At 40.6% G+C, this 14,304-nt stretch overlaps 1 protein-coding gene across 4 annotated transcripts; it reads left to right on the top strand.

Moving 5' to 3' along the window:
- Positions 1 to 473: 473 nt before the first annotated feature.
- Positions 474 to 14,101, top strand: sp2 (sp2 transcription factor). 4 transcript variants are annotated; one of them, XM_086294622.1, is made up of 9 exons: positions 474 to 643; positions 4,230 to 4,306; positions 6,276 to 6,323; positions 6,536 to 7,291; positions 8,275 to 8,493; positions 8,808 to 9,129; positions 10,536 to 10,713; positions 10,840 to 11,033; positions 11,252 to 14,101. In XM_086294622.1, the coding sequence occupies exons 1-9, from the start codon at positions 637 to 639 to the stop codon at positions 11,350 to 11,352; spliced, it is 1,902 nt and encodes a 633-aa protein (XP_086150748.1). In that variant the 5' UTR covers positions 474 to 636; the 3' UTR covers positions 11,353 to 14,101. The 4 variants fall into 4 exon arrangements, with proteins under 4 accessions (XP_086150748.1, XP_086150749.1, XP_086150750.1 ...); XM_086294623.1 differs by having other exon boundaries at positions 476 to 643; positions 8,808 to 9,105; XM_086294624.1 differs by lacking the exon at positions 6,276 to 6,323 and having other exon boundaries at positions 476 to 643.
- Positions 14,102 to 14,304: the final 203 nt, after the last annotated feature.

Raw genomic sequence — 14,304 nt, 5'->3', positions numbered from 1 at the left:
GTAATTAAGCCATTAACAGGCCAACATTGTCCAAAAAACAAAACATAAATACATCTAAAATGTACAATATACAAAGCTGTGCAAAGTAGGCTGGTAGTGATATCCTGTACTGTACAGACAAATGTTGAACTATCAATGCAACATATGCTCACAGCTTTAAAATAAATATATAATCCATTCACTGAGCGCAGTCTTTATCCCACATAACGTCCCGCTACATATCGTGCCACAGTTTAAACAGGTCAGGCACAAGTGACTTAAAGCTCATTGATCAGCGCGGCTGTCATTCTTAGTTTGACTGTACTGCCCCTTAAAGATCACATTGGCCGTCAGGGACGTCAGTGAAGCAGTGCTCCTGCTGTAATAGGGCACTCGCTTGTTCCAGGTCAGTCCTGTTGGAACCGCCCCACTGATCACAATCTAGATATCCCATTGGCCAAACGGTCATCCATCGACCCATGTACAGAAATATGACGTCGGGATTGGCTCAGGTGGACTTCGGTCACAAAGACAGCTAAAGGTAGTTGGTCAGGGTAGACGTCAATTAACTCTCTATTGTCCGTGGATTGGTGCAACAGCGCGGGCGGATTCCTCCATGGGTTCGGTCTGCAAGGCTCGCGGAGAGCGAATGTCGTCATGAGCGGTGGGTAGGAATTAAAACATTGGTGTTTATATTACATTCTACTTCGTAAAACATTATATTTGCGTTGAAGGGAAAGTACTAATCATGCTGTGGTACAAATAACTATGTTTTAGGGGTGTTCGTGCGGTTGTATGTACCAAAATAAGCAGTGCACTTCCGGCAAAGAGCTCCCTTTTTCTGTAACGTTATCAAAGAGAGTTTGACTTGCTAGCTACGCGTCAGCTAGCCAAAATGCTACTGGAAGCTATGTAGCTGGTCCTTTACTTGTTTCTGCCCCCAAATCGATTTGTCCATTTCCACCACATATGAAACCCCACAGCAATACACCGACATATTTTCATGTTGCACCCATTCCCGTCTCGCCTCATTTATTTTTATCAAAGCAAACCAGCACATATATAAGCTAGTCGATAGACATTTGAGTCTGCCTCAGTTGAGTCAGTAGCACTAGCTAGCTTGGTGGCTAACGTTAGCTGCTGTTGCTCTGCAAGCCAACCTAACAGACTGTGTTGCATGGCGGCGCTATTTTGAGGCCGCACTTTTCCCCCATTTGTGTTATTTGCAGGACTTAAAGTCACACTTGCATAACTGATGGGAAGTTCTGTTCTCTGTTGCTATCACCAATCCAAAATGTGTCAGAATGGAGAGATTAGTGGCTCGCTCAGCAGGCTGAGATATCCCCGAGTGAAAGTCTGTTGCTTTGGTAGTCATGTTCAGACGTTTCGATTAACAGCTGCATTTTATAATGCTTTTACTAGATGAGGCAGGCAGCTCCAACAGAGGAACTCCTTCCTGTTTGTACAGCTGATCACCAGCCACGACACAGAGATGAGTTTATTGTGTGTCAGGCTTAAGTTTACTGTCGACAGATGAGCTGGCAGATACAGACGGCACAGTTTGTAGAAAAGAGGAATTTGTACTTCAGGCATTTCCTCATAACTAGCAAGTTATTGTCTGACGTCGGCATTGTATGGAATGCTTTTTTATGGAATATTATTACACTTGTGGTGTCAGGCACTGGAATGTTGGTGACAGATCCAGTGCATTGGTTTTGGAGTGAGGCTGTCCTAGGTCAGGATGCCTAACTGGAATGAGATCAGGGTGCCTTGCATGTCTGTTTTTTGTTCCTTAGAGTTTTTTTTATTTGTATTTTAGTGGCAGGGTGTGTTGTTCTGCAGGGTGATGTCAAAGGTGTGGCCTGTGTTCTTGGTGTGCAACAAAGTTAGTCAAAGTACCCACACGAGTACCAGGAACTAAAGTTTCACTGCAGAACCTTGAATTGTAGCACATAATGGCAGTGCTTTTAATGTTGTTAGTGATGGGTGTATTGCAACATCATTTTCCTCAATAAAAATGTAAGAGAAGTTCAATAAATGATCATTGTAATACTTGTGCATTTTTGTGTTTTACGTGTGTGGACAGAAATGCTGTGCAAAGGGTGAAGACAAGAAAGATCACTGAACTACATAAGTTCTTGAAGAAAGCTGCATTTGCACTCTTACAAAGAAACTAAGTTGTTTCTCTGCAAACTGTGGTGAAGGTACATGCTTTCAAAGACAGGCAACCACAAACCTGTTTCATAATTTATAACACCTGTTAGAGCAGGCAGAGAATAACTAAGCCCCAAACATTACAACTCCAAACAAGTGTTGGTGGCAATGTTATTGCAGTATCTGTGTTAATTTACATTTAAAGTCACTTGTGCAATCATTTTTTTATCATGATGAAAGGACACCGCTCTAATTCATCTTACTTTGTTTTATACATTTATATAAAATATGGCCATTGGCTTACAAATCTGCATGTTGCAGATCTATGATGATGAATCACTTCTTTATCATCATCCTGTGTATTTGTCACAAATATCGGGACAGCCTGAAGAGTGATCTGTGGCTACCATGTGGTCATATATCTTATCTGCTGGTTGAGTTCAGGTGTTTTCCAGCTTAGATATGTAGCTCAACAGGGGTTAGGGGACAGTACTGGACTACTGTCCCAGTAGTGTTTATCGTTTTACATTTGTCATTATTGTTAATAGATGTTAAAAATGCCTGCGAGTATTTCTGTTCTATAAAATCCCAAATTAAAATATTTGAATCTGTCACAGATCCCTTGGCTTTTAAATTGCACATTTGTGTGTTGTTCTTGAATTTATATAAATTATTAAAAAAAGTGGAGATTGTATCGTGTGCACTAGCTGTGTTGTAGTTCAAGCAGTAATGGATAGTAAAACAGCTTGCATTGCTTTATCCACAGTTCCACAGCAGTTCTGTTTGACAATAACAGCATCGACCTATTTTGGCCATTAGGCTGCTTTGCTTGGCTCTCAAGATTTATCCTGCTCTTAAACTGCTGCTGGGCAGCCTGCCCTAAATGTACTTATGCTAACTGTTGAAATGGAAATATAATATGCTCAATATATTTACTGTCTTTTTCTCGTATAATATTTTTGAGCGCAGTCCAATGTATTTTTTTTTTTGCTCAGAGTATTTGACATGTGGCCAGTAGATTGACATTTGCTGTTAGAACACACACAACCTCTGGCAGACACAACTTGTTAAGTTTATGAAGTACAGGTATCACAGCTCTTTCTCGATTGACTAAATTTTGATCTGGTTAATGACCTAAGTTTATATTAGACTGGATCAAAAACAAGTCAAATAGCAAAAGATGTGCTGCGGTACCTAAAAGAACCGTGTATATTTATCAAAGAGATCAGTAGGTGTCTGCATTATTCCCCACGTACTGGAAAACTTTAAAGCTTCAGTTCCGTACACTGCTTTGCATTAGTGGTAACTGTTTTTCAGAGCAGGCTTTAGAGATCGTCTGCATTGTTTATGTTATTTATTTTGGCCAGTTAGCTCTTTGTGGTATATTCCATCACAGTGGAAATTTTGTATTCCTTTATAATTCTGTTATTGATTCAGTTTAATGTGTGTGAATATACAAAATCTCCACTAAGTTACCGAGAAAATTGAATAAATGACCTATTTAAATTTAATATGTGGAATAGATGTGGAGTAGATTCTGGACAAAAATAGAGAAAACATAGAAACCTTTGAAGGAAAAGCATTTGTTTCCCATCTCTGTCACTGGTAAATGTGGCTGACTCATGCAAATTGCAATTATGGTGATTTAACAACAACAACAACAACAACATGATATATTGACTCTTGACAGATAGCTTCTAATGACTCTGCTAATAACATGCGTGAGTTGAATATTTTTAATATCGTCAACATATTGGAGGGAAAATATTTTCTCGAAACCTCAAAAAACAAACAAACAAACAAAAAAGCACAACTCTGTCATTCCTGAATCCTTTAAGAGATGTGAGTCATATAAATATCCCACATGTTTGGTGAAAATGAAAGTGTCAGCATGCAAATGAATGCGTTAATTAGCGCAGTTAATGGCATCATTTGTGTAATTGATGACATTTAATGATCATATAGCAGTTTAAGTGAGATACTGCATGGCTTGTCCTTCACAGAGCTCTTCTGTTTTGTTGCAATGTCCTGTGATACCCTTGAATAGCTTAACCATTGCAGGCAGCCTGAAATCTCTCTGCTGTGCGTTTTTTCAGAACAACAGGACAGTATGGCTACCACTGTCGCTGTCAGTCCCAGCGAATACCTTCAGCCCTCCTCTGCTTCAACACAAGTGAGTAGCAGCCACAAGCCTCGGCTGTGCACGCATGTTGCACTGTTGCAATCTCTTCTCTTACTGTTGCTCTTAACATCTGTTGTGTTCATATTGCTGCCATATCTTTGTGCTAATATACACTGTGTGTTTATTTTTCTGTAGAATTCCTTTGATGTTTAGTGCATTGTAAGCATTGAGTGTTTTTTAACCCTCAATTGCAAATCGCTGATGGAGTACTGTTGTTACCCTGCCTGGCGGGCAGTGTGGACACCTAAGTTTGTGAATGCGATAACTTGAGTGAATACCATAGGTGCATCTACTAAAAATCTCGGTGGTTAAGTTTTCTGAAAATCTTGTGAATGCAATAACTCGAGAACAAGGCCGCGTAGAATTTTGAAATTAACATACCGTATTTCCCGGACTACAAAGCGCACCTGAATATTAGCCGCACAAGCTAAAATCAGGGGAAAATCCTGTTTTGTACATACATTAGCCGCACCTGACTAAAAGCCGCAGGTGTTTCAATATTGACTTATCATATGTAAGAGAATATGCACAAAGGGAATTGTCAGGAAAGAGATGGCTGTTTGGAGACACACCCCTTTTATTAATATTTTGAAAAACAAGTTATGGGTACATATTTGCACATGTGCTGTGCTTCATAAATGAGTAACAAATGTAGTACATAACAGTAACCTACAGCACACCAGAAAAATAGATTCGGACTACCTTTTAGGCTCAGGTGCAGTGACACGGCTTTAACAAGAAGAAAAGTCAGTCATTCACCATCTTTCTCTTCTTCCTGCGCACTAAAACCACCAAAGTCCTCTTCTCCAGTGTCGGATACGAACAGGCTCAGGATGGCTTCGTCATCCACTCTCAGCTTCTTTCCTTCGTTGTCACTTTCAAAACCAAAGATAATCCTCATTGTCATTGTCAGTGTCGGAGTCGAACACCCTCTGAAGGGCCGTGGCGGTGTCCTCCTCTTCATCATGCAGCAGTCCAGCCCTTCGAAATCCGTTGGTGATCGTGGATGTTTGCACACTTTTCCACGCTGTCAGAATCCACCGGTAGAGTTGGGCATAACTTGCTTTTCGCAAGTTTATCGCCGCTCATCATCCACGACTCCCGCTGAACGCGTAGCGCTACTTTGAAGTTTGTTTTTCGCGCTACTTGTACGGCACTATGTTGCCTGGCGGATGGACATGTGACCAACATACCACTCTTGAACCCCGATCCTTCCGCCAGGCAACGTAGTGCCGTACAACAGCGGAACAAACAAAACAAATCGTCTTACGATATCACAAAAATCATGGACAATCTATAGAAAAGCCGCACCTGACTAAAAGCCGCAGGGTTCAAAGCTTGTGCAAAAAGTAGCGGCTTATAGCCCGACAATTACGGTACATACAAAAACGACACTGTGTAAGTTAAGATGTCATGATAAGTTTATTGTCAAATTTAAAACTGCTTTGACTGGAAAAAACCCCCAGAGACATTTAAACAAATGATAAAGAACCAGTCAACTGTTCTAACTTACCGCTGTTATCTGGACCCTTACGCCCACTAATTATGGATTATGGCAGCATTATCATTACTTTCTCAGATGAGGTTAGATCCAGATTCGGTGCTCTTGCACTAGTTTAGTTTGGAAATGGAAAAGCGGCCCTCACTTCTCTATGTGCCAGGATAGAGCTGATGTGCTATATTTTTCTAACAAAAACAATATATTCTATAAATTCAGTCACTGTTTTGCTTCGATGTTGATCAATATCTGAGAGACACAACTGCACAATTGGGAATTTAAATACTAATGACATCGCTTTGTGTCTTGCACCAGTAGTCACTAAACCTTTTTCACTTTTGTTGTATCAACCTTCTTAGTCCCAACTTAAACCCGTTTGTTGCCTCAAATACATGAAGCGGTCCAGTGTATATAAAGTGTGCTGAAGATGGCATTAATGTAGAATGCTTCCCTGTCCTGCAGCTTGATGATCACACATTTGGACCAAAGAGGGGCACAAAGGCATCGCAGGTGGAAACTCCTACACCTACTACACCACTTAATCGCTACTGATTATGATTCTTAATGTGTAGTTGTAGGCCTACCTGTTGGGTTGTGTTAACTTGTTTTGTTTTAGCTTTTGATCTGACTACTACCTCATCCTATCGTTCCCTTAGTGCTGAATTCTTCTTGTTCAGGCTGGTTTTAATGCAGGCTTGGACTATGTTTCTGTCTTCCCACAGGACACTCAGCCCTCTCCTTTGGCTCTGCTGGCTGCCACCTGCAGTAAAATCGGCCCTCCTGCTGCTCAGGCTCCTGTCACCTCTCCGCCAGCGCAGCCACAACCTCGCCGGCTCCTTCCTATAAAGCCAGCTCCAATAGCGCCAGCTCCACCGAAAAACCTTGGTTTCCTTTCAACAAAGGGCAATGTGATCCAGCTACCTGCTGGCCTGGGCTCCACAGCTCCTGGCAGCCCCATCGTCCTTACTATCCAGCAGAGTCCTGCTTGTACCGGCACCTCGGCCACTCCTGGCATCCAGTATCAGGTGGTGCCGCAGATCCAGGGTGCACAAACCATTCAAGTGATGCCACAGGGAGGTCAGATCCAGCTCATACCCGGTACCAACCAGGCCATCATTACCACTCCCATGACCATGCCGGCTCCGGCTGCAGCCACTGCTCCTGTCACGCCACAGAAGACCGTAGCCATCAAGCCCTCCCTCAAGGTGCGGAAGCCAAACAATACAGCTACAAACGTTGTGCAGCTGCCCAGTGGACTTACAATTCCCCTCAACGTGGCTACAGGGGAAGTGGGTGGGACACAAATCATCACAGAGACAGCTGCAGCCCCTCCCACTCCTGGAAAGGCACGACGAGGGAGGAAAAAAAAGGCAGTACTGGCTGCTGAGCCTCCACCGCCGCCTCCAGCACAGGCTGCCTCTCCAACCCCAGAGCAGATGGAGACCATCCTAATAGAAGCTGGTGATAACATCATACAGGTACCCCTATTTGTTATTGTTTCTGGTACTGAAAAGCATAAACAAAGGCACGATTTATTTGTTTTAAGTTAATCTTCAAACAGACTTAATGGTCCCCTTCTAAATATGTGTTCTCTTTGAACTGTCAGTGTTTTATTTAAAGTTTGTCAAATTATAACATTACGCAGACACAAGTTTGACATGTAAGCTAGTCTCGGCATCTACTCTCACTGCTCTTAGTCTAGCATTTACTGCATGTTAAGTAGAAGTCCCCAAATGCCATATATATTTAATTAATTATCAGTTATTTTATTTTTTAATTCTCTCTTTTTTGTTGAAAATAAGTGTAACTGATTCTGTTTTATCACAGAGTATACTTCTTAAGGTTTGTGCTCCTGTAATACAAGCCGGGCTTGAGCACTGGGACTTTTTGATCTTAATAAAAATGTATGTATGCTAATGAATGTTAATAACCTGCTGTTCCTGTTATCATTTTTTTGTGAGGAGTCAAAAAAGAAGAAAAAAAACCAGGAAACTGTCAACTGTTTTACATCTTCAGAAGCGTCTGCTTCCTAATTAGCCTCAGGACAGTTTCAGTTTTGGGCAGGCAGTTGTTTTATGGTACAAAGCTTGTTTCTTTTTTTGTTTTTGTTTTTTTTTTTTTAAATTTGTGATGTGTTCTTCTGCCACCAAATGGTTAAAACAAAAAGTCTTTTTAGTGTTACAACCACTTTTTGTTTTTCACGCTCAAAGGGTTCCCTGTGACATAAATATACTACCAAAGCGAGTAAATGTGTGTGCAGTTCAGATTGATAAAATCCGCAGTTAAACAGAAACCACAATATTGTTATCGAGTTTGAAATTCTACTTTGAAACACTCAACCCAGTCTATAGCTAACTGTTAAATGAATGTTTAGCCTTTCAGTGTGGTCAAAACATTGAAGATGTTGGCTAAAGCCTACGTATGAGGATTACTGGTCAGCTTCTTCTCTCTATATTCACAGGCAGGGAACAATTTACTGATTGTGCAAAGTCCTGGGCAACCTGCTATGGTGCAACAGGTCCAGCTGGTCCAGCCCAAACCAGATTCTCAGGTGGTTCAGATCCCACAACAGGCTTTGAAGGTGGTACAGGCTGCCTCTGCTACGTTGCCACCCGTCCCGCAGAGACAGTCTGTCTCCTCGAATCTGCAGGTCACTCCAACAGAAACATCACCAACGCAGGTATCTGTTCAGGCTTATTGTTTCTTTAACTCTTAATATTTTTAGTCTGTTGTGTCAGGAAAGGCATCCAGTGTAAAATTCTGCTAAATCAATATCTAGCACTACCTGCTGAGGTAACTCCTTGTAAATAAGGAAGCAGCTGAAAATGACTTCTTCTGTTTATTATGAATACCTCAGGAACGGTAGCAAAGGACCATGTGACATTTTTACAACTAAGCTAGCAACATGTCAAAGTCATATATAAGATAATATAACAGTTTAACTAGGAATTAGTTTAACATTTTAAGTAAACTTAGTGATATTTTTTTCCCCAGATTCTCTTTAAAACAGCATCAGGTGAATGGCAATCGGTTCAGCTTCAGGACTCCATGACAACAACAACCCCTGCCACCACAGTTGCCCCTACCACCACTGTCGCACCACCAGCTGGCTCCAAGAGAACACAAGCTACCGGAGGACGAAAGGAGCGGACCTTGGCAAAAATTGCCCCTGCAGGTGGAATGATACAATTGAACACATCGCAGCTCACCTCAGCAGCACAAGCAGTGCAGACCATCAGCATCAACGGGGTCCAAGTTCAGGGAGTTCCTGTTACCATCACCAATGCAGGCGGTGAGCTGATGCTAGATGCTTTGGGTTTGTTTGTTTTTTTTTCTTCAAGCTTTCCACTGGCTGTTTATAGAGCCAATGTTATTGTCTAGTACTACTGATAAATACACTGGGGTGTTTATGCAGCGCATGCATGGTGTGCAGCACACTGGGGGAGGGACCCCACCACCCTCATTTCCCATTTTGAGGAAATGCAGTGGTGGAAGAACTTGGATTGGAGTTGAAGTTTGAAGTAATTGTAATTTTTGTGTTAAACGAATAGAACACCATCTGCAGTTGTTGTTTTACTGGATACTCGCCTCTCTCTTAAGTTCTGTTGCTGCTTACCAGCAGTCCCTAGCCATTTCTGTTTTGTGCAAGAGGTGGACCAGTTTACAGACATGTGAAAAATAATATTTTCAACGAACTTTATGCAGTCTTGTGAAAAAATGAAGTAAACCCTTTCCTGCTCGCATGGCAGTTTAGAAGGTAAGTAGCAGCCGAGTGCTACACAACACAGCACATCAGCACAGACACCTCATAAAAACTGTCAAGCGTGGGAGCAGAGGCTTGTTTTGCAACCACAGGATCTGGATGCCCTGCAGTCATTGAGTCAACCATGAGCAGTCAACCCAAGCACACCAGCAAATCTCCAACAAAATAGATGTAAAAGAAATGATTCAAAGTGTTCCAGAGGCTCCGTAAAAGTCCAGATCTCATCCTGATTAAAATGCTGTGGTCAGACTTTAAGAGAGCTTAGTGTAAATTCACGTCCACGAACCTCAACGAAGCAACCTTGTAAAGAAGCGTCGGTCAGACTCGTCCATAACAATGTGAGAGGCTGATAGTTATACAGAAAACAATTACTTCATGTTATTGCTGCTAAAGACATTCACTGAGAATAGAAGCACTGCTCCTCCACATTGAAAAATGATTTGACCGTCTGATGAGGATGCTTTATCGATGCCTCTGAAGTGGGGTGTTTTGGGCATCTCCTACTGGAAAGAGGCCTCAGGTCAGACCCAGGTCTGGTGTTAAAGATAGCAGACCTGGGTCTGAGAGAGTTTATATCTGTTGGCTGGCTTGGGGATGACTCTTTGTCTGTCCAGATGAAGAAGAGATGGCTGGGGTGAGGGAAGTCTGCTGCCCCTCCAACCCAAACCCAGATAAGCAGTCAAACGGCTGGATAAAATAACTTTATCAGTTGTCAGTTATTTATGTTAATAAAGAATAATGTTGACCTTTTCCTCAGTCAAAGAGCAAAAGCAGCTGAAAGTTTGCAATGTGTTTAAAAACTCTAAAACAAAAATGAAATTTTATTTTGCAACATATAGCTTTCGCATCTTAATTTATTGTTGATTAGAATTTCAGTTCACTGATGGCAGTAAACTGAATTATCCAGCTCCTGCAGAAGCCCTGCTGTTTGTCTTACAATGAGTCTCTGCGTTTGTTAGGCCAGCAGCACCTAACGGTGCAGACCATGCAGGGTGGAGGGCTCCAGCTGGCCGCAGCACAGGGCCAGCCTGCTATTCAGGTAGACCAGACCCTCACCCTGGAGTTGCCTGGCCAGCCAGGAGAAAAGAAACGACGCATGGCCTGCACTTGCCCCAACTGTAAAGATGCAGACAAGAGGTGAGTCTGTCAAAGGATGGGTTGGGATCAGTTCTACATTTTGGGAAGTTCATATTATACTTTTTAGCACTCAGACTATTAAAACTCTCATACTGATAAAGGGTTTGAATTTTGTTCACTGTTTAGACCCAGTGAGGTGGGAAAGAGGAAACACATCTGCCACGTCCCTGGCTGTGAAAAGACTTTTAGGAAAACATCTCTGCTCAGAGCTCATGTCCGGCTGCACACTGGTGAAAGACCCTTCGTCTGCAACTGGGTTTTCTGTGGGAAACGTTTCACGCGCAGTGACGAGCTGCAGAGGCACGCCAGGACGCACACAGGTGCTCTGGACACAAACAAACAGAATCATCAAATCACTCTGTATTAAACTTCACTTCACATACAGAGGAAAAATAGGCACACAGAGTTGCTAAATACACTTAAAAACTTAACAATCCAGACATTTTTACAAATTATGTTTTTAAAAACACCTATTGTTTCTTCATTATTGAACGTGCATTAAAAATATTACTCAATACATTTTTTTTCCCTCCCACAGGAGACAAGCGCTTTGAGTGCAGCCAGTGTCAGAAACGCTTCATGCGGAGCGACCACCTGACAAAGCATTACAAGACTCACATAAACACCAAGAACTTGTGAGCAGACGGTATACAGATACAAAAACTCAGAAAGTAACTGTGTTACAGGAAGGATGGGCAGTGGAGATGAGACCAAGGGATTGTGCTTGTGACTTATCCCACAATGGGAAACTCTCCAGAATGAAATGCTTGATTCCCTGTCACTCTTCAAGGACACTGTGTAGCGTGGTGTACAAAGGAACCCTTCCTGGTGGACTTCAAACTTTCAGCAAATTTATTGACCATTTTTTAAACACTTTTTTTCCCCATTTGGTCTGAACATGTGGACAGATTACTGTGACTGAATTTGTAAGGTAAAAATGCTTTAGATTTAAATGCTTAACTCTGCTAGATTATTTATGAACTCCTCTACTTCTCTGGCGGAAGAACATATACAGATTTTTTTTATTTTTTACTTTTAGAAAACCCAACATCATCAGTCTCTTTTATATTGTTTTTTCTTCTACCACAAAAACCTTCATACTCTTTATTACAGAATATTAAGAAATTTCAGAAATTGAGGGTGAGCCCCCCCCCAGTAATGTAAAAATAAATCACAAAAAACCAAACAGACCACAATTAAGGAAGTGCTGGAGCTATAACAGTATATCATTTCTGTGAGCTCTGGTAGGTCCCTGGTTACCAGTAGTGATCTAAATGCAGCAATATGATGCGATCTGCAAAGTTGGCTAATGTTGGGAATTGTGTTGGGAAATTGATTGTTTAAATTTAAGGAAGGGTAATTAATTAGAAAATATAATACTCCAAGAATTAGTCCTTGTGGAACACCAAAGTAAAGAGGATGGAGTTTTGTAAACCATGAAACGGATAAAGGAAAAGCAGAATCTAACCTCTTTAAGCCACAAAGAGGAAGCTGTTGCTAAAGATGTGGAGGAAACATATTAAGTATCTTAAAATTCAACAATGAAAATTTACACACTGCTCATGGTGGCTCCAGGTGTTTCCTCTGTTGAGTTGAGACAGTTGGTGCTCTTTTATCATGAGTTGTGTGTAATAGATGAAATGTTTGAGAGTGTACCATTGTTCTTTTCAAGTTTATCAGGAAAATGTCTGATAGTTATGTATTTATACTACCTAAAATTCTCTACCTTTACACAGGCACTGCAAGAAGTTTCAAATATCAGGAAAATTAAATAAAATTGTTAAAGGCTGGTGAGATGGCCCAGAAATGCATAGAAAGACTTTTGCTGATGAGCTAAGTTTTACTGAGTTTAGACGCTAAAGATTTAATTTGGTGAAATATTAGCAGTAAGAAGAGTTGATAACTCAAATGCAAAACATGCTCTTGCATCTGTGGTCCACACTTTGTTTCTACATAGTTGGTTATTTACCATGTATAACAAGACATGTACACTTACTTCTAGGGCTGTGTATCAGATTGCCATTTATTTTTGTATAGCTCCTGAAGTTTAGCCATCCAGTCATTAATCACATTAGTTCCAAGTCAAACCAGTCTTAGTTTTAGATTGATTTTATTTGAGTTCTTAAATGGTTGCATGTTCATAGTTGACAACTAACTTTGACAAACTTAATGATTTCTGCTTCTTTTATTACCTGTTTATAACCTGAATAGTTCAAGTTTCATCGTGGCAGGAAACATGTTCACCCTTCTCAAACTAAAGAACCTAAAAATTTGGTACCTCCAACACTTTCTCCCAGTTTACTCATTTAAAAAACGAACAAAACTACACTTTAGTCTTTCTTTCATTGTTCAGATTTGATGAATTGTAGCCTATGCATTGCTGTATATAAGATCAGACTTTTAATTATTTGGCCTGACTTGACAATCATGTCACAAGATGCAAAAAAACAGGAAAAAATAAAGCTTTCTCAGGCCTTCTATGAGTTACACAATGTTTTCCAGCTATATGATGGCTTTAATTCTAAATTAACACTTAAGATGTTTTTGTGATGTACAGATGACCAGCATTAGCCCTGCTGCACAGTACTGATATAACTTTCTTTAATCTCATTTGTTTTACAGAAAATGTACATTTGCTCAGTGATTTTGATGTTATGAAGATAAGCTGACCGTTTTCTAACAAGTCAGCAGTGAGTTTGAAGCCTGAAATTGCCGGGGAGTTATTTAAAGAAGTACATTAAGTCATTGCTTAACAAGGTTTTTTTTGGTCAAATTATCCAGCAGAGCAGCTTCACAGTGAGGTTTGTTTCTGGTAGATGGTGCAGGCTTGCTACAGGTTGTGCAAAGCAGAGAAATTTGACCAAAAAAGCTCAAGTCCGATTTGTTTTCAAAGCACTTTGAACAAAGTGCTTTAAAAAGGTGACGTTGAGAGAGAGAGAGACAGAGGCTGCTCATATTTATGTTTGTATTTCATGAGTGAATATGTAAATAAAACGTGTCTGTCAGACACGGTAAATGTAGGATATTAAAAATTGGTAAGCTGCATAGTTTTGTGGTTGGCGTAGCCAGCCTTGAAGGAAGTGGACTTTGTACAGTGTTTTAAGGAAAAAAACATATATATGTGACATTGTATAGCTTCATTCCTGCTTTGTATAAGACTTCTAGATCTTTTTTCTATGAATTAAAGATGCCTTAGACAGCTGCACCCAGTATTTAAAGATGTTTTTTTTTCTTTCTAATTCCAGGTAACAACATTTGTAAAATTTTGTTTTGTGTTTTTAACTTATGTTACATGCTAATGTCATGTGCACTGATTAAACTCCCAGGTTCCAAAATTTGTAAATTTAATGTTGATTGTAATTAAATATAATGTGTTTTTTCCCCTGAATTAAGTCATTTCTGTTGCTTGGTTTCTGTGAATGAAATGCTTCTTCTCCAAGCCTATATGTCATAAAGTGTTCTACAAACCTTTTTTTGTGTATATCAGGAGAACCAAGAGAACCAGCAATTAATTTTCTAAGTTGTATAAAGGTGCTAAAACATAGTTTGCTCCTTTTCTACCATCACCCCCCCTCAATAAAGAACTCATAC

This window comes from Aulonocara sp. 'chitande type north' Nkhata Bay, linkage group LG6 (genome assembly GCF_057382095.1).
Source record: "Aulonocara sp. 'chitande type north' Nkhata Bay isolate Kocher_YH1m ecotype deep benthic linkage group LG6, A_spYH_male_GT1.1, whole genome shotgun sequence".
Lineage (NCBI taxonomy): Eukaryota > Metazoa > Chordata > Actinopteri > Cichliformes > Cichlidae > Aulonocara > Aulonocara sp. 'chitande type north' Nkhata Bay.
This window is presented reverse-complemented; position numbering and strand designations above follow the sequence as displayed.

Bases quoted from the DNA above. Each gene is read 5' to 3' on its own strand.
- sp2 (XM_086294622.1), top strand. The intron at 4,307-6,275 runs GTGAGTAGCAGC...CCTGTCCTGCAG, and splicing joins CCTCCTCTGCTTCAACACAA to CTTGATGATCACACATTTGG. The intron at 10,714-10,839 runs GTGAGTCTGTCA...TTCACTGTTTAG, and splicing joins TGTAAAGATGCAGACAAGAG to ACCCAGTGAGGTGGGAAAGA.